The 18,647-nt window shown below is 37.4% G+C and overlaps 1 protein-coding gene across 4 annotated transcripts in view; it reads right to left on the reverse strand.

Annotated features, from left to right (window-relative positions):
- Positions 1-5,731: 5,731 nt before the first annotated feature.
- Positions 5,732-18,647, reverse strand: part of LOC101861158 (transmembrane protein 9) — an 18,205-nt gene continuing 5,289 nt past the window's right edge. Inside the window, exons 2-6 of one of the 4 annotated variants that reach the window (XM_005108624.3) lie at positions 15,684-15,793; positions 15,088-15,181; positions 14,464-14,586; positions 11,205-11,222; positions 5,732-6,529 (exon numbers count right to left, since the gene is read on the reverse strand). In XM_005108624.3, the coding sequence (XP_005108681.1) occupies positions 6,335-6,529; positions 11,205-11,222; positions 14,464-14,586; positions 15,088-15,181; positions 15,684-15,793 (540 nt within the window). In that variant the 3' untranslated portion in view covers positions 5,732-6,334. Of the gene's footprint in view, positions 6,530-11,204; positions 11,223-14,454; positions 14,587-15,087; positions 15,182-15,683; positions 15,794-18,647 lie in introns of all 4 variants that reach the window. The other 3 variants (XM_005108623.3, XM_005108626.3, XM_005108625.3) reach the window with 3 other exon arrangements.

Genomic DNA, 18,647 nt, shown 5'->3' on the forward strand with positions numbered 1-18,647 from the left:
ACACACAAGACCATCTATTTCATAGACGTGCATTAAAAGTGTGGAGTGATTCACTGTGATGAAAATAGGTCACCTTTTTGTTTTGGGTGTATGCAGAAAATCACTTTTTTTAAAAATTAATTGCTTCAGGCTAACCACAAAAAAAAAAATGTGTCAAGACCTTATTTTGCAGTGGCTTTCATTTATGGGCTTTAAGATCCTGTTGGTCAATCAACCTGTAGATCTGCATGCAGAGATCTCAGAAGATTAAACGGAACGATTTATTTCAATTCCGTATTAACCATGGACAGAAGGAAGTGAGCAAACTATGATGACATTTGTCAAGACATAGTCTATCAAGTCTTGTTCCTGCCGTGAACAATATATTCTCACTCCTTTAGAAGAAAATAAGAACTTTGAACCACAGTGTTCTGTGTCGAGTCAACATTTACACCGGTGAATTTCGAGAGTGGATGCATACCTTCATATTAACTACCAGTATCTCAGAAGTGAGAATAGATAACAATTTCTAAATTGAAAATAATTTTTTGTGTGTGCTTTGTGCAAATTGGTATCACATTTCAAAATAATTTTGGTTTTAATCCAAAAAAATCACAAGACAAAGGTGTTCAAATGATTGCAAAACTGAAAACCTGTGTATTGCTAAGTAATATATTATAATACAATTAATTAACAGGTTCACATTCAAGAAATTCATGTTATAATTATACATCAGACATATATACTATACATAAAGCTAGCCCGATCCTGAAACTCATAGTCTATATATTTATACAGTATAACATGGATAGGTAGAACACAGAAGACTTGAAATCTTAATCATTCATTTGTCAAACTGAGCCTGCGGTCTCCGTTTTTTCTTCTTCTTTTCTTTATCTTAGTAAGATATCCTTCAAACTACAGATCCCTCGAATCTACCGAGGTGGGTCCCAACAAATTCGAGATATCCGTGTTATACTGTATAAAAGTTTTCTTCAAACCTTATACTGATACATCCTCAGGAAATCAAAAATGTTCCTTTACAAGATGCTGTCTACAGGGATGTTTTTTCAACCACACAATCCCTTTATTTCAACTTGTAAATTCACTAAACAGTTTGTTATTCTGATTGCAGCATCTTTCCTAGAATAGATTTACAACAGACAGTGCTCATCAATGCACCAGTCTTTCTTGCAGGTAGACCTATTTATCCACAGGGCCAGTTAAAATTATTTAAAACTACTGAAAATCATTTAGAGCTATACAACTAAAGTTCTCAAAACACCTACCACAAGTTCATAAAGTCAGACTTTTACTTTTAATCTAATCTTTATTTCTTCAGGCATAAATCTTGTGTACCATTTTGGTGGGCTTCATGTCCATCACCCGAATAGATAACAAGGATCACAAGGAAAATAGTACTTTTGCATGCAATAGACCAAAATTATCACAGGCAAATCCTGTGTGAGTGCACCTGAAACCAAATGACCAAAATGTCAAACTTTACAATAGGTTACAAAGTATAATAAAGCCTCCCTTGCCACTAGGGCACAGGCATACTACAATATCACGGTACAGTCGAGCACAGATATCTCAAACACGTAGCGGATTTACAAATGAGTTCAACAGATTCAAAATTCAGGTGTTCAACCGATTCATACTTCAGGTTAACAGACACAACACAAAATTAGAAAGAGTGAAGAAAATCAAGGGCAGCAATGCTGTGACTGTAAAGCATACACAGGAACTAAATCAGTAACGGATTTTCTATAATAGATTTGCCGCACACAATTTTTTTAGTTTGAGTGAATTCTTATCTCTTTTTGAGCCTGTTCAACTGCCCTGTTTTGCATGTTAAGTTCAGTAAGGCCAAGTTTCTTTGCACTTTCATCTGTTTTTGTCATCAGAATGGGACAAGAGATAGGAACCTACAGTAGGTTCTACTACTACAGGTAATTTGTGATGACACGTCTCATACCAGCAGTATATATTATGTATCATGCTGTGTAGGGGCAAGCCTGGTGGGCTCATGTAACCCGATACTCTCCATTTTTCCACTGTGAGTGCAGGGAAATTTGAATTTGAGATATTTGTTAGGAAACCTTTGATCTAGAAGTCTGTTTGGGAGTTTGAGAAACATTGTTGCCAATACAAAGAAAATATAGTGGTCAGGTCAACAAGGAAAGGTATATATTGTAAGACTGAGCTATCCCTAATTTCAAGTCATGCGAGTTCGCGTTATCTGTGCCCGACTGAAAGTCATATGCAGAGACCAAAAAACTAAAAGGCAAAACTATACAGGGAATTATTTTACATTTTCTTTTTAAATGACATAATAAATGTAAGTATAAGTCGGTACAAAGCCGAGTTAGGTCTCTACTATGTCTTCCTGAGTACGATAAGTGAAAATTACTTTCCACAGTTTTGATAACAGCAAAAGAAAAAAACTGTTCCCAACACAGGGGCATGGCTGTACACACAATGTACTACTAAAGGAGTATTTGAAGAAAATCATTACAAAACAATAAGCACCAAAAAAAATGGCATGCTAGTGAAAAGTATGAATGAAAATGAAAGACCAAAATTCATTCCCAACAAAGCAGCCCAGACATGAAACTACATTTGTGTCACGACGCGGTGGAATCAAGCGCTCGTCAATTTTTGGGAATATATAGAGTTATTAATATCATCTTAGAGCTTGTTCACTCGTCTTGCATTTGGCTAAAAAAATACTCATCTATCTCAAATAAAGTCGAGATATTTGCCATTGAAGGAGGCGGGGTTTTGGTTTTAGAAGAAAGGAAAAATTACTTTGGGGGAAATGAAGATTGCAGTCCAAGTCCAAGGTATGGATTATGTCTCATAGAATACATTCAACTCGCTATGGAAAGAAAATAAATAATGACATCCCCAAGACCTTGCCTTACAGCCTGGTATCAGAGGTAAAATTAGCGAGAAAATGACCACCAAAGATTGGTGACTTCCAAAGCTTCAGCATCCTTGGAGAGTGGAAATTTACATTTTTCTTGCCTTTAATGAATGTTTCCCGGTAACATACACACAGAAATGCATTTTTCAAAAAGACATAAAAGGTGTTGAGCCAAAATTAGAAAAAAATTTTAAAATGCCCAACGCCCAGAAAAATGCCGGTTTCTTTGATTTCCTTGTTTTGACAAGCGCCTGATTTCACCACACTGCCTCACAATTTAGCTTTAGTATTTCTCAAACTTACAGCTGTGGTTACACAAACATAAAAACCTACAAAATGCAATTTTTTTAAAAGGAACAAAACTTTTGAGCTTGTACATGTCAACAAAAAGTGAAAACAAATGTCAGCAAAAGAGCATATATACAATAGTTTCTCATTCATACCTTATCTCTATACCACAGAAATAGCATACATTTATATATATACACACAACATGAGAGTAGACACATGGTATGGTGCCATACGAGTCATGACCTTTCTCAAGCAGGGCAAGAACTATAAAGTAAGGGCTAGTTTTGAAGTACACAATACACTCTACTACCTGAAGAATATTGTTTATCAATATCTTTAATAATAGTTCTGCATTGCTGATGCATCCTAGCCCTAGTACAATTACAAGGCAAAGAAGGAAACGAACACTTGGTTTTAGAAGAAAGGAAAAATCACTTTGGGGGAAATGAAGATTGCAGTCCAAGGTACGGACATCTCACAGAACACATTCTAGCTATGGATAGAAAATTAATGAGATCCCAAAGACCTTGCCTTATAGCCTAATGTTATAATGACACCAAAACTCAACTGCTCCAAAAAAAAACTACTGAACATCATATTTACGATTTTGGAATAGCATGCAGCAATCAAATACTTGTTATAAACAATAACATAAAACCAACAAACCTAAAGCATGTGTGACTAAATCAATAAACTTTCATTTGATCTCCTGTTTCACATGTCCAGGATACCATAGTCTGGCATAGTCTGTGTGAGACCTATTTCTAACGAAAAGGAAAATTAAGGGGGAAAAAATCACTTTCATTTTAAAGTCTGCAGTTTTGAACTGATCAAGCTCACTTCACTGAGCTGAGTGATTTTTAAAATAATTTAAGCACTTTTTCGTGCAAGTTACGTTCCCTGAAACTTTCTTTATTAAAAAGGTGAAACACTTCGCCATTTCAGAAATGCCACAAATATTTAATGTATCCATAAGTAGCATTATTAAGCTTCCACATTAACCAGTACATTACATCAGATCTTATTATTGCTTCTAAACAACCATTGACAACAGTGTACATCAAACACAGAGCGACAGCTGGACACATGCCAAAAACAAAAAAAACAAACATACAAAACGTTGTGCCTAACCAGACTAGTCATTCTATAAGTTACATTATCACAAACACGTGGACAGCGGCAATCTCTCAAAAAGTAAAGACACCACGGCCTCTCCATGGGTGTATTACTTTGACTGACATTACAAGACGCCTTCAAACTTTAGGCATGGGAAACTTCTATTCCCTTTCCTTGATAACAGCATCAAGTTGAAGAGTTATTGCACAGTAAATGAAAAAAGGAAGGAATGTGTGTTATCTGAGAAAAAAATCATAAGTGGGTAGTCTCATTTGTATTATAAATCGAATTAGGTGTCAGAAGTAGGCCTACTTTCACTTTTAGTTGAGTCTATCTTTATAGAAAGAGTTGTGAAATATGTTTCTTCAAACGACAGAAATAAATCTTACCTAAGACACAGCCAACCAAGCATACATCTCTCACATGAAAATTGTTTATTTTGACTGTAATGCAATGAGACTCCATTCCGATGCATGTTTACTGTAAACTTTTAAACACATTTTAAAAATTAAATACTTTTTTAAATTCTCAAAACACAACTTACAACCACACAATGAAGATCCATAATAGTGCAAGCAGATATAATTTGGTTACTGCAACGTTAAGCGAGAATAGGCCTACTTTGTAAATACTTTCGGTCATTATCACCACAGGAATGTATCGGTAACAAACAGTAATAAATTAAAGAAAATAGGAGCACAAGAATATATATATATATATATATATAGAATCATTGGTTACACACACACACATATAACATAACATCATTCTCAATCTCATTAATAATACATATATATATATATATATATATATATATATGAAGACATGAAGGACATCTCCCATTCATCTACAAATACAGTAATCTAAAGGACAGAATTCAAAGATGAGATACAAAAATGAATGCAACATTATAGGTTGGCATATACAATAGGCAGGAGGGAGGGGGGGGGGGGGGGGAATCAATGACATCCAAATGGACCGAACATGTAAACAAAGGCAAACAAACAGATGAGTTTAGTATTAATCCACATCAATTATCAGTCTATCCAAAATAATCGTAATTCTCAAACATTCTCGGAACAGATTACAAGACCAGAAAAAAACAACAACCGTAAGCCCTAATGATCTTTTTTGACAGACTGAAAGTCACAAATGACGACTGAAAGTTGAGTATTGGTATTATTAACAATAGTGTTTTTCCTCATACGTCAAAATCAGTGTGTACTTAACCTTTGAAGTTTAAATAGATTTCAAAACCAACATGTACCAAATAATAAACAAGTTACAGAACAGAAAAAATCCATTGCTTGACAAACAAGTGTAGCATACCCCCCCCCCTCCAACCACTACCATCAAACACATACTCCACTCAAGAGACACACACACACAACAGTCAGCTTTGTTTGAGCAGCCTCCTTTTTTTTTTGTTAGTAAGTTTTACAGCACTTACATCACCAATACGTCCTTAGGTGCCAAAGGTTAGGGGTGTTACCAGAAAGTAAAAAACACAAAAAAGGAGAAAGATAAGGATGACAGACTTCTTTTTAGGTTTCCAAGTTAAAGTTAAAGTAATATCGTTGGCAGAGTCACCAATGTGTTAAGGAGTTGTACTTGTACTGCTTCAGGGTCAAAGCCCGCCCCCTAAATGATCCAACTTGGGTTGACATTTTTCAGACAGAAACGATAGGATGGAAAATACGAATGCTAGATGTGTGATAGGAAAGGAGGAGTAAACCACACCAGAAACACCCACCGACCACCCACTAGCACAACCTCTGCAGCAGCAGCAGGAGCAGGAGCTAATCCGTCTTTTATTTCAGTAAGTGTTTTACTGCACTTGCAACACAATAAGGTCATATAAGTGCCGAAGATTAGGGGTGTTACAAGAGAGCAACAAACACACACAAAAAAAGGAGGGGAGATAAAGACGATAGAAGATGTTTGATAGGAAAGAAGGAGCAATTCACACCAGAAACACCCACTAGCACAACCTCCCCAGCAGTAGCAGGCGCTGACCCATCAGTTGAGCATGGAGTGCCTGTCGTAGATGTTCTTGCGCTGCTCCTGCACTGTGCCCTTCCACTTCTTCTGCTCCTTGGACACCATGTTGAGCAGGGACCTCTGGCGGGCCGACATGGCCTGGGGGGAGGGGCCGGCCCCGGTCGGAGTTGTGGCCGCTGCGTCCTCTGTGCGGGGTCCAGAGGACATGTCCTCCTGCAGAAACACACAACAACAAAAAAATGAGTGTCATCACATCAGCATTTGAATATATTTGAAGAATTTTTTTATTTTTTTAAATGAAGGTAATTTTATGCCAGACAACAGATTTCAGTAAAGTAAAATTCACCTAGAAGAAATCATGAAATGAAACCAACCTCACTGTCACAGTTCTGGGAGAGGGGGGTCAGATATTCCCCTTTACACGACAAAATGAGCACAACAGCTTGGTTCTCCACAGTTTGTGCTGTCTCAAACCCTTCTCTCCACAGTTTGTACTGTCTCAAACCCTTCTCTCCACAGTTTGTACTGTCTCAAACCCTTCTCTCCACAGTTTGTACTGTCTCAAACCCTTCTCTCCACAGTTTGTACTGTCTCAAACCCTTCTCTCCACAGTTTGTACTGTCTCAAACCCTTCTCTCCACAGTTTGTACTGTCTCAAACCCTTCTCTCCACAGTTTGTACTGTCTCAAACCCTTCTCTCCACAGTTTGTACTGTCTCAAACCCTTCTCTCCACAGTTTGTACTGTCTCAAATCCTTCTCTCCACAGTTTGTACTGTCTCAAACCCTTCTCTCCACTGTTTGTATTGTCTCAAACCCTTCTCTCTACAGGTTTGTATTGTCTCAAACCCTTCAACTTCTCACAAGCTCACAACTTAGCTTTGATTAAAAAAACACAAGCTATGTTCAGATAAGCATATATCATGTATTACGGCAGCAAAAATTATCAGGATTTGGGAAAAGCGACAAAATTGTTCCTTTCTTTTTGAAAATATAACCTAGGTACTTTGTTCGGGGTTAGCTCATTCATGAACAGAATATGTGAGGCATCGTGGTGAAATCAGGCGCTCGTCAAAATACTGAAATCGAAGAAACCAGCATTTTTCTGCTGGTTTTATCAAATATTTTTATTTAGGCTCAACATCTTTTATGTCCATTTGAAAACATATTTCCGTGTGGATTTTACCAAAAACATTGATTAAAGGGACAAAAACTGTAAATTTTCAGTTTTCATTATTTTTAAGGACTCTCAAGCTATGGAAGTCACCAGACTTCGGCAGCCATTTTGTCACTATATTTACATCTGGACCCAGTGATCCCCACCTCCTTCAATTGCAAATATTTCCACTTCTATTCAAGATAAATAGGTATTTTTTCACAAAAAGCAAGGCAAATGAACAGGCTTTAAGATGATACATTTACTCCATATGCCCAAAAGTTGACAAGAGCCTGATTTCACCGCTTCGTTACACATATCGTGAACAAATCAAAGCCAAAGAAAGGAAAGCGGGTTGGTTTTAGTTGAAATGAAGAAAAACCCCAAAAAAAACCTGTAACAAAAAATCTTGCATTCATGACCCAGACACACTGTGTATATTAGCAATTGTTTCAAAACATTTCCATGAGTATACTCCAACATGTGCAAGAACCCCTTGCCCTGCATTAAATATTTTAAGACAAAAGGAATAGTTGCTATTTTTAAAAATATCTAAACCACAGTTTAAATACAGAATTGAACCCCCCCCCCCCCGCAAACTTACAGAAAATTGACGGTTCTATTGCACATCACTAAAGTCTCTTAGAAAAAAGCAACCTTTCACAGTCCACTTTTGAAAGTCTGAACTACCACAACCCATTCCACAGAGTAAAAAGTTCTCACGAAACATGTGTCAGTGTGCGTACTTTATATCATGCATACTTTTCACCAAAAGTAAAAGTAATACTACCAAGAGGAAGCGTTTCCATGACATAAATCAGCTTAGGAATGTTAATTCGACGTTAGGCATTCTTAAAAGGCATACTGACAATGTTCATGTAATAGAAAAGACAGTGTATAACAGCCACCAGACAGTCATGCAAATTGTATCGTAAAATTAAGTAGAATTTGATCCCTTGAAAGATCAACACCGTAGGCAATATGAATAGGGTGGGACCTTATCATAAGGCAATCAGTGGGGGGACCCTACGGTAATGTGAAAGAATTGGGTTCCCATTAAATCTGAGTCCAAGTACATTTACTATCAGACAAAAGAATGTTCACCTACCCATAAACACCATATGCCATATTCAACCAGCAAGTGAGGAGAATTCTATTTTAAAACATATTAAAGTTTCAACAGAAACCAAGCTTGAATTTACATCCTTAGAAAAAGGGATCCAATGAATTCCTATTGTGTTAAATAGGGGCAAATTAATTATGGCTGGATTTCTGTAACACTCTTCCACGTGGTTCACTTCACTCACAACAATTGCCACAAATTACAAATACAAAACCACCCAAAGCTGACATACACTATCGGCTAATACACCCAACCAAATCCTATTTCATCAGCACGATTGTCAACAAACACATGCGTTTGTCACTGAATGAAAACAAAACATCGGATACAAATGAGGAAAAAAATGGGGAATAATAACCATCTCAACTTTTACACTTATTTCCTTAATCTAGTAAAATATGTAGGCCTACTAATTAAATAAAGTTTAACATTATAAATGCTATCAACATTTTCTGCAACAGGGTATTTTTAAATCCAACATACTTTGACGGCAGAGAAAGCAGTTTAAACTTGTAGAAACGTACTGTGTATAGAAACGATGCTAAGGAACTTACTATACTATGCAAACAGGCGAGGATGTTTCAATCAAATGCCTTACCAGAATATTAACGTTTCGTTTCAGTAAGGTTTTATGATGCTCACAACTTCATAAAGTGATATGAGCCCCACAGAACATTAATGGGATATTTCAAAGGCATACATCCCCCCCCCCAAAAAAAAAAAAAAAAAAATTTTTTTAAATTGTGGAAGAAATAACTTTAGTAAAAATACATGTGACATCATTATTTGACTTATTTCTTATTTGACTACTTAGTGGGGTTGCACCTCCTACTAATGTGCAGTGAGTCTGCTACCCATCAATCATTGGGGGTGGGGGGGGGAGAGGAAAGGAAAGGAAAGGATTGGGAAGACACATACATGGGTCAATATAATGCTAATCAACTCACAAGGTACGCATCTAACTAAAATTTGGTTAGCAATGACTGATGTCAAATCTAAAGCCATTATTTGAAGTTACTTGACCAATCAGAAAATGGGGCCCAAGACAGACTCGCACACTTTATATCTTTCTGTATACCCAAACCCATCTTTATACCCATCTCTTCCTTTGTCTAAATATCCAGTTCAGAAGCCATTCTGTTTATCGTCTGTCCAATAAAACATTTTCTTTCAGAGGGTAACGCAGTTAAGACTCTTGGGGCTTTAAAAAAACTACATGAGGACCAAAGTTGATCAAATCAGAGAAAAAAGATTTTAATTGACTTGAGAAAAGTAAGTTTTCCTCTGACAAAATCACACTTCTCTGATGAACAAACAGTCTTGAGACTTTAATTCATCCCCTACCATTAGCCGCATTTTGCTTCTCAACAAATTCGTTCATTATGAAAACAGTCTTGTCTTTAGACTAACTCGAACTACAATTTTTAAAGCTCAGGTTACTTTTTTTTAAACACTGTCTGACAGATAGAAATCAATTTCTATATTTGTTTATTTTTTTCTTATTAAGGTTAAATGTGAAAAAATGTCGGCCAAACTTACTTAGTGACTTGGTCACAGTGAGAAAAATGGTCCGTTAGGGAAAGAGTTATATATGCGAGCAAGTCTTTAATGTTGTCGAATCTTTTAGAATGTTAAAATTTTGGGAGTCCACGGGAAAGAAAATCATTCTCATTAGGATAGAGTTAAAAGTTAAGTAAATGGCCAAAAGGGGGATGGTTTTTTATCCTGAACAGAATGAGGTTTCTATTCTAAAGAGCTCCAAAGCCAAGCAATTTACTGTGGTTTGGAGCTGAGAAATCACACTGTAGACAGGTTATAAACTGAGTAGTGTGACAGAAGGAAAAGGGTAAACCTCTAAGATATGGAACATTAATAAGATCTTTGTACAGAACCAGTCTTAGATCAAAACAGGAAAATACTAAACCTAGAGGCAGCAATTATGTGGAGCGCAAGGGAACATAGTAAGAGGAGAAGAAAGCAAATACTTTTTGCTGGACCACAACAGACATCCTTTTCTCCCACAGTGTGAGAGAATACACAAATATACATCATACCAAGTTATGTTTAAATATTTCTGCATGCTTTATTGGCCCTAAGGCAACTTTATAGGGTTCTTGTAGCCATACCTTTTCCCAGTATAGTTAAATGAACATATTTCTTCATGCAGATGAGACGAGTCGACAATATTCACTGTTTTTCTTTACAATATTTAATGGCATTAGCAGCGCCTATCTCCTCATTTCCACCCTAAAGTGCTACAAGCATTTCTGACAATATTTTCAAACTCCCATGCCAACGATCTGATGCAATTAGGTCTCAAAGTAGCAATAAAACAATGGCAGCAAAAGGTCTAGAAATGTGTGTTAAAGAGCCGAGAGATTTAGTGAGAAGAAAATCTGTGTGTCACTGCAAGACGCCAAGTTTGCCACTATAAAGCACTAAAAGGTTTATCAATCTGACCACACCCATTGTGTCAAGATCCGCTAGCAAAAATACAACTCAAAGCAAAAGGAGAGTACCAGGGTGCGAAACAGGCCTAAATACAAAGAAAGCAAGAAAACCCTTCACAACAACAGGAAAAAAGAAAATGTATAAGAAACGATGCAACCACCTCTGGCACTCCACGCGACTGAAATGTAATAAAAGAAACATACAAAATAGCACAATATTAGAGAAGACAGGTAAAAAATAAACATGAGTCAAGCAATGTTGATCACATGAATAGACCTACACACTCATACAACAGGATGTTCACAAAGGCACAGTGACAATAACTGAATCGTAAAAAAACAAAATTTCAAAACTATCTCCTAGAGAATGCTGTATTCTTTTCAAACTCTGTCAAAAACTTAATAATTAGAAACCTTTAAATAGGACACATTAGACCTAAAACCTCTCCATACAACACCTTTGACCTAAATGAGCTTGGTTGAATATTGTGTAAGCTGTCATTTATTTAGAGAAGGCACAACAACAGCTACATTTCACTGATTTTAACCAGTCCATGCGTGTATATAAATAAATATATAGAGTGAAGTAAAAACGTAAAGCAATGGAATAGAAAAAAAGATAATAACGGAAACATTACCAAAAAAATTGAAAATGGTGCATCTACTGCAAGAAGTTTACTAGATCAACCCACATCAGCTTAAACCCATTTAAACTCACATACATATTATTATATGTAGACAAGACTGTTACTTTTGTGGTATTTCCTCATATAACGGTCTTCAGAACAGGAATAGGTGTTGTCACTTAAACTAACTAGGTTGAATTATTATGGCCTTTCCACTCTGAACAAAGTCAATCAATTCATCTCTTCAGCACATCATGCATTACAACTGCTGACATAATACCGTTAAAAGCAAAATTTTTAATTCTTCAAAACTGAGCTTTGAATAGCATTTTTTTTTCAACATCCAACTACATTATCAATGACAGCCGTGTCGACTAATTTCAAACTGATCTCATTCCTATTTCCTTCTAGGTGAACACCATACGGTAGGCCGCTCACAAAAATCACTCACACGATGATGATAAAATGAACAAGTCACAGCAATCTTGAATAAAACGTAAAAGTCTACAGCATTACAGTTCAAGAAACAAGTTTCTCTTTATAAAAAGTCCAAAACCAAAGCCAAGACACTTCTGTGAAGCAATGCAAAGATGACTTTTTTAGACACTTGACTCGGAGTGAAGCTTTTAAAGACACAAAAAAAATTAAATGAAATAAAAATGTCAGGACTGAGATAAAAGACACCACTAGAACACAAGATGGGATAGGGAGGAACACAAAAAAAAACCCAAGCCAAAACACCACTCCATCTGACAACCACTTAATGGTTTTTCTGATGAAGTTGAGACCTCAAGTGAAAACAGATTCAGAACAATTATCGAAAGAAACTAAAGCTCAGAAAAAGGACAAGGCACATACATGTACAACGTTAAATAGATGAACAATGGAATGAACACAAGCATCGCACTAATGATTGGATTTTTTTCCCCCCCACCACTTCTTGCTTGAAACCAGACTTTAAAAAAATGGGCAACACAAGGTGTAAACTAACCCTCGAAAAACCCACTGCTTCCCACTGTGAAATCTGTGGCTATGTCTAGCTTATCCCCACAATGAAATACTTAAAGTGAGAAATTAAAAGTTGTCAGGGAGTTTAAAAAATGTACAAAAACACAAACGCTCCCGCTTAAAAGATGAGCTGTTCTATTTAATGTCCATTGAAAGACCCACTTACAACTTCTAGATGCCACGTTTTATTTTGAAAGAATGAAGGGGGAAATTTACAAAAGTATTGGCCTGCTTGCAAAAGGAACAGCCTAGACAGCTACATATTTAGTTCTGCAGACCCCTTGCAACAAAATTATCATCTCCATTAATGTTTACTGTCCAGGAGCAAAAAGATGATCGATGACACTATGATACACCTGCTAACCATTCAGTCCAAGTATGAGTATAACTCCTGAACTCCCCACTGCCATATACCCGCAGAACGATAACAATAGAGTTTCTGCACCAGTGTTGATCCCCCCTTTGACTTGACCCAGACCCCAGCACATGCCCAGACATTTCAGGTCTAGAATGCATATGTTGCTGTCTCGAAAGAAGATCTCTCATGAATTACACAAAATGACCTTGTGTTTCTGATATGTCACTGTACGAAACTAGATATCCATTTTACTTGTGATGATCCACAAGTTGCCCAATCATTAGCGCTACGTAGAGAGCAGTGAGGGTTTCTTGTGAGAGACAAACGCACAAAGACACATCATTTATGGCTGCCTTAAAGCGCAGGCTGCTTCACTAGTTCTGAGGTCATGCGTTGGAAGATTCATTAAATGAAAGGTTTTAAGCTGATTCTGATGAACAACAAAGAGGGGTCCTTTCTCCTATTGCTGAGTCAAATGTCTGTGAATATGAAGTCCACAGTATCTATCTACCTTTCTCTTCAGAACGTAACACAAGAACACTTGGCTCTAACATCAATATATCTGACTGTCCTGTACAGGTAAGCCTATATATGTGCCACTCACAAAAAAATAAACTGAAAAAATGAGACACACAAACAGATGTATAACCCAAGCAACATGAATGGACAAAAAGTTCATATCCCTCAAAGTATACGATAGTAACTTTGCATTTGACCCGAATTTCCACCACGTGCAAAATTTTTCAATCCTTTCTTTTGTATTCTCTACCAGCATAAACATCTCGACAGAGTTGTATAAGACTCCATGATACGCCATTTCGAAAAGTGATGTATGACAGAGTCTTCATAGTACGATAATTCAGCATTGTGGAAGTTCAGGTCATTGAGAGGAAAATCAGACTATTTGCTGACTGGTTCAAACATACAGCCACAAAGAACTGGAAATCAAGTATTTCCATTTGCATTTTCCACACTTATCAATTTCCGATGTTAAAAATCTTAACTGAACTTCAGTTTCAACTGTAAAATGCACAGAAACCTGTTATTTCACTATTGTTTTGTACAAAAATTTCGTGCGATTTTTACAAGATACAATAACGTTTTACAAGAAAAACAGATCCTTACATTTAGGTTTCTGAAGGGGGAATAAACATAACACTGGATACGAAATGTTCAGGGCACAAATGTGCTAAAATCAAGACACATAACTTGGTATCATCTGAAAGCTGCTACTGTTACCATGTGTGCCTTGAGAAAATTCACAGAAGTACAATTAACATTCAAGAGGTCTCCTTCTATTCCGAGGGAACAATGAAACATACAAGACGCTACGCTACTCGCTGTCAAATGTTTTCCCAGTCAGCTACAAGAGGAGATGGTGAGAAGAAAGCCGCCGAAAGCCCGCGGCAGAGTGGTTACCAAATTCACCTCCTCGTTGGTGTGCTGCTGGTAGCTGGTCGGCCTCCTCTGGATCAGTGGGTCCAGGCACAGCAGGAACAGCATGTACACAAACAGCAGCGACACCACACAGATGATGAAGATTACCACAACCTTAGACATGAAGAAAACACAAAGATTTAAATCTCATACTAAAGAAAGGCTGGCAACTTACAAAGACACTATAAACAATTTAGCACCAGGTGGACGACTAATTCACTTTCAATCCTGAAAGTTGTTGTTCATACTTCAACCTAACTCATTAAAAAAATAGATAGATGGAACGTTAGGTCATATCTTGTGAAGTTCGGAATGATGATTAACTTGATTATATACTTATGACCATAAGTCCACATTACAAAAACTCTCTCAACAGAAAGGAGAGGAAGGAGAACTAGTTGGAGAGAATGGAATTTCATAGTCTAGAAAAAAAAAATAATGTCCCTGACAAAACAAAAGCATAAAATTAGGCTCATACTGATAGCTGCAGTTGGAAGGGTTGGACCTGGATTTGTTTGTTTTTTCTTTCCCTGTTGGACCTGGTTACTCTCCTCCACTTAGGCTAAATTTTTCAACCGCCATTAATGCTCATTTTAAAAAAACAAGCAGACAAACCTTAATTGTAGTAGTGTTTCTAGTTTCTGTCCTGCACAGGCATCTTGAACAGGATAGAAATGGTGCTAAAGGCTTTACCACATGCTCACAATCACTGGAAAAATAAAAAGTAAAGCTGGTTTAGCAATCATGAAACAAGACTTTAAATACTTATAAATAAGACAAGAGCACTGACCAACATATCCCCCTCCAAAAAACCCCCCCCACCTCAGCTTTGCACATATTAAAGATGAGAAATTCAGCTATTACTAGGTTCATTTTACCATGTACATGAACAGAATATATTGTCTATACTTTGAAAAGGACAAATTATGACAACTACAGTTACTTTTTCACACTGATCTTCACTTTAAAACACTGATCTGGTCTACTACAATTATGAAAAGGAATTGCTGTGGTTCTAAAATGGCTATAAAAAATCAAACAAGGACTTATAAATCATACAAAAGGGTGGGGTAAAGAAAGATACAAACAAAGCATCAATCTGTTAACATCCCACGCTTTTATGAGATAAATAATTCTGATATCATTATTATGAATTTTCCATTTCTAATTATCTGTTCACATATTTTTCCCCCTCTACATCAAAACTTTACCATTGTTCACTACGGGTGGTATTCGTAAAGACTGCTCGTGTCTCTTTTCCACTCGCATCCCAAGTTTTGTCACACACACATTTGCATCTCGTATCTTCAAAACTTGCAGCCTGAAAAAGAGCATTAAAAGTGAAGCTGTCAGTATGAAAATAATGGTCAAACTTTGAAAACAGTAATCTCAGATTGCTTGTGAGTTAAGAACAATTTTCATAAACTCGTCAAGAGCCCTTTCCTGTCCTCCTGCTAGACTTCTCAAACTTTTGAGAAACTTTACCAGAAATTCTTACTGGAAAAAAATATAATTCAATAAAAATAATAGAAGTAAACAGGAAACCCTTTGCTAAAAAGTGTTCCAGAAAAGCCTATAAATTTTTCTACACTCACTCAACCCAACTGTAGGGCATCATCATATGGAACAAGCCGACTTTACACAAAGCTTTTAAATGTTTACATGTGAAAACATACACTTAATATATATGTACTAATCCCTCTGTGTTATCACTACTCACATGGTAATAATTTCAACAGAGCAACACATCTCCTGAGAAGAAGTACCCTAAAAATTAAGACAACAATAATACAGATCTAATGAGAGGAAGTTTCCTAACAATTAAGATGATTGCAAGTTAACCTTTTAGGGGAGAAAAGAGAGGTAATCATCAGCACTCAAAAAGTCAAAAGTCGTTCTGTTTCAGTACCAATAGGCTGAAAGAATTCCAAAATAACCTTATTTTTTTGCATTCAAAGAAGAATGGAATATTGCCAAGATTAATTACCTGCATGGCACAATTTACTTTACTTTTTTATCTACTTTAGAATACAGTGTCCAACACTTCACTGTCTTCACACAATGGCAATTGTTCAACTTGTTTTTTGTTGACTGTGGTCCATGGTGTAAACTAACTCAACTTAGATCTATCTAGATTCGAAGTGGCTATTCGGACTTGAGTCAGAACAGCCGCTGAAACTATTCGGACTCAAATTCCAGTGCACGTGCGCAATCACCGGTTGTACCGTAAGCGAAGTCTATACTTGAGTCCGAATAGTCTCCCGTTGCTATTCGGACTTTAAAACTACTGGTAGGCTATTACACTGCGTTTCACGACTACAAAGGGATCAAAACATAAAATTCATAATCAGTCCTTATAAAGGCAGCCCCCCCCCACCCCCTCTCTTACTTTTCCTCACATGCGATTAAACGTAGAACGCAAAATATTTTTAGGCAAGGCGGCCATTTTGTTTGACGTCAGACCGGGATACCCCTCCGATCACGTACTTTATCTAAATATAGACAACCGCATGGCACCAAAGATGGAAGTGTCTATGTATATCAAGCTTAATCTACCTTTCGCGGTCGGAAGTTCTGATGGATGAATGGACAGCGTGTCTGCGTTTGAAGTCATACAATTATTTTATGAGCGTGGGATCGAATCCCGGTCCCAGAAGGTATTTTTTTTCTGTTCTCCTCCTCCCGACTAACCAATAGTTTGTCCCATAAAATATAATTTGTTGCTTTGTAGGGTTTTTTTATGTGTGTAGCGATGAACTATGCAAGAAGGGGTAGGGGTAAACCTCAGGCATCTTTACGGCAGTTTTCATGCGGTTTATTGTCTTTGCGTTTACTGTGTTCCAATTTTAAGCATCAGCGTTACTTCTATTCTGAGCATCAACGATCTTTAGAAGCAATCTTCCATCAAGTCCAAGTACTAGATCTGGGAATTCCTAAATGTTATTAACATACCAAAAACACGTCATTCCATGCGGTACCTCCACAGCCTTCTTAAAATAGTCTGTGGGTATCCCAGGAAGTGATGACATCACATTACTAAAATTAGCAGCCAATTAGGAAGATGCGTCGTTCTATGTTTAATCGCATGTCTTTTCCTCTCTCTCTTTCTCTTACTTTTTCTCTCTCCATCTCACTTCCCCAGGCCCGCCCCACCACCTTCACCCCTTTTTTTGCATTATATATTCCCTCCCATACCGTTGCCCACTGCCCGGCCCATTATAGATAATCTTGTAGTTCCGTTCCTAAAAGTCCACAATCCATTTGTTTACATCCAGAAAAGAAATCCGGAAGTCTTGATCTGACCAAATAGGCAACACAAAGAACAGGGATGCAACCTCTGCAAAACATCAATTTATGGTAAAATTCAGGGGGGCCCCCCCTGAACCCTCCACCCCTGAACACCCCCCCCCCTCCATATTTTAATTAGGCCCTGAAACCTCCCCACTCTTGACTCTTGGGGCCCAAACCGGCAAACAATAGTTGGGGGGTGGGAACTGCCGATAGAGCGCCATTCTTTGCTTGAATTTTGATTTTCTGGCTTTACTTAGATTAGTGTTTCCTTCCAGTCTTACGCTTAGTTCACTCCTCAACAATTACCTGGCAATTCAGAGTTTCTGGCGTTCCGCTTTGGACTTTAACGAACGAAACTACAAAATCGCCCTATTATATATTATCCTTTGAAAAGAAAAGACCACAGTTTGCACTGGGTCACGACGGTCAGCGTCCATTTGTTGTAAGTTCCTTGGCCAGATCGGGTAGCAACCATGGAAGGCCAAGGTCGAATTGCTGGTCTGCTTCACATCATAGTGATTGCGCACGCGCATTGGAGTTTGAGTCCGAATAGCCACGGCCGGAAGGCTATTCAGACTCAAATAGCTGCGGCCATCTAGATTAGAATTAGATCTAGATTTACTGTTGTTAGGCCACCCTCCTCACACTCACTGGTTACTCTCTAGAAATCTAGTGCTATTCAGATAGACCTGAATCAACCTCTATTTTTACTTATCTAGATCTAGATTTTTCTAGATTTAGATCTAGATGTGTAGATCTAGATCTAGACCAGTGGTTCTCAACCTTGTTCAATCCGCGACCCCCTTTTGATAGTTTGGCAAGTGGAACGACCCCTCATACCCAAACCCCGAAATAAAGTAATAAACAAGCCCTTTTAACTCCCC

This window comes from Aplysia californica, unplaced genomic scaffold (assembly GCF_000002075.1).
Source record: "Aplysia californica isolate F4 #8 unplaced genomic scaffold, AplCal3.0 scaffold00705, whole genome shotgun sequence".
NCBI classification, from domain to species: domain Eukaryota; kingdom Metazoa; phylum Mollusca; class Gastropoda; order Aplysiida; family Aplysiidae; genus Aplysia; species Aplysia californica.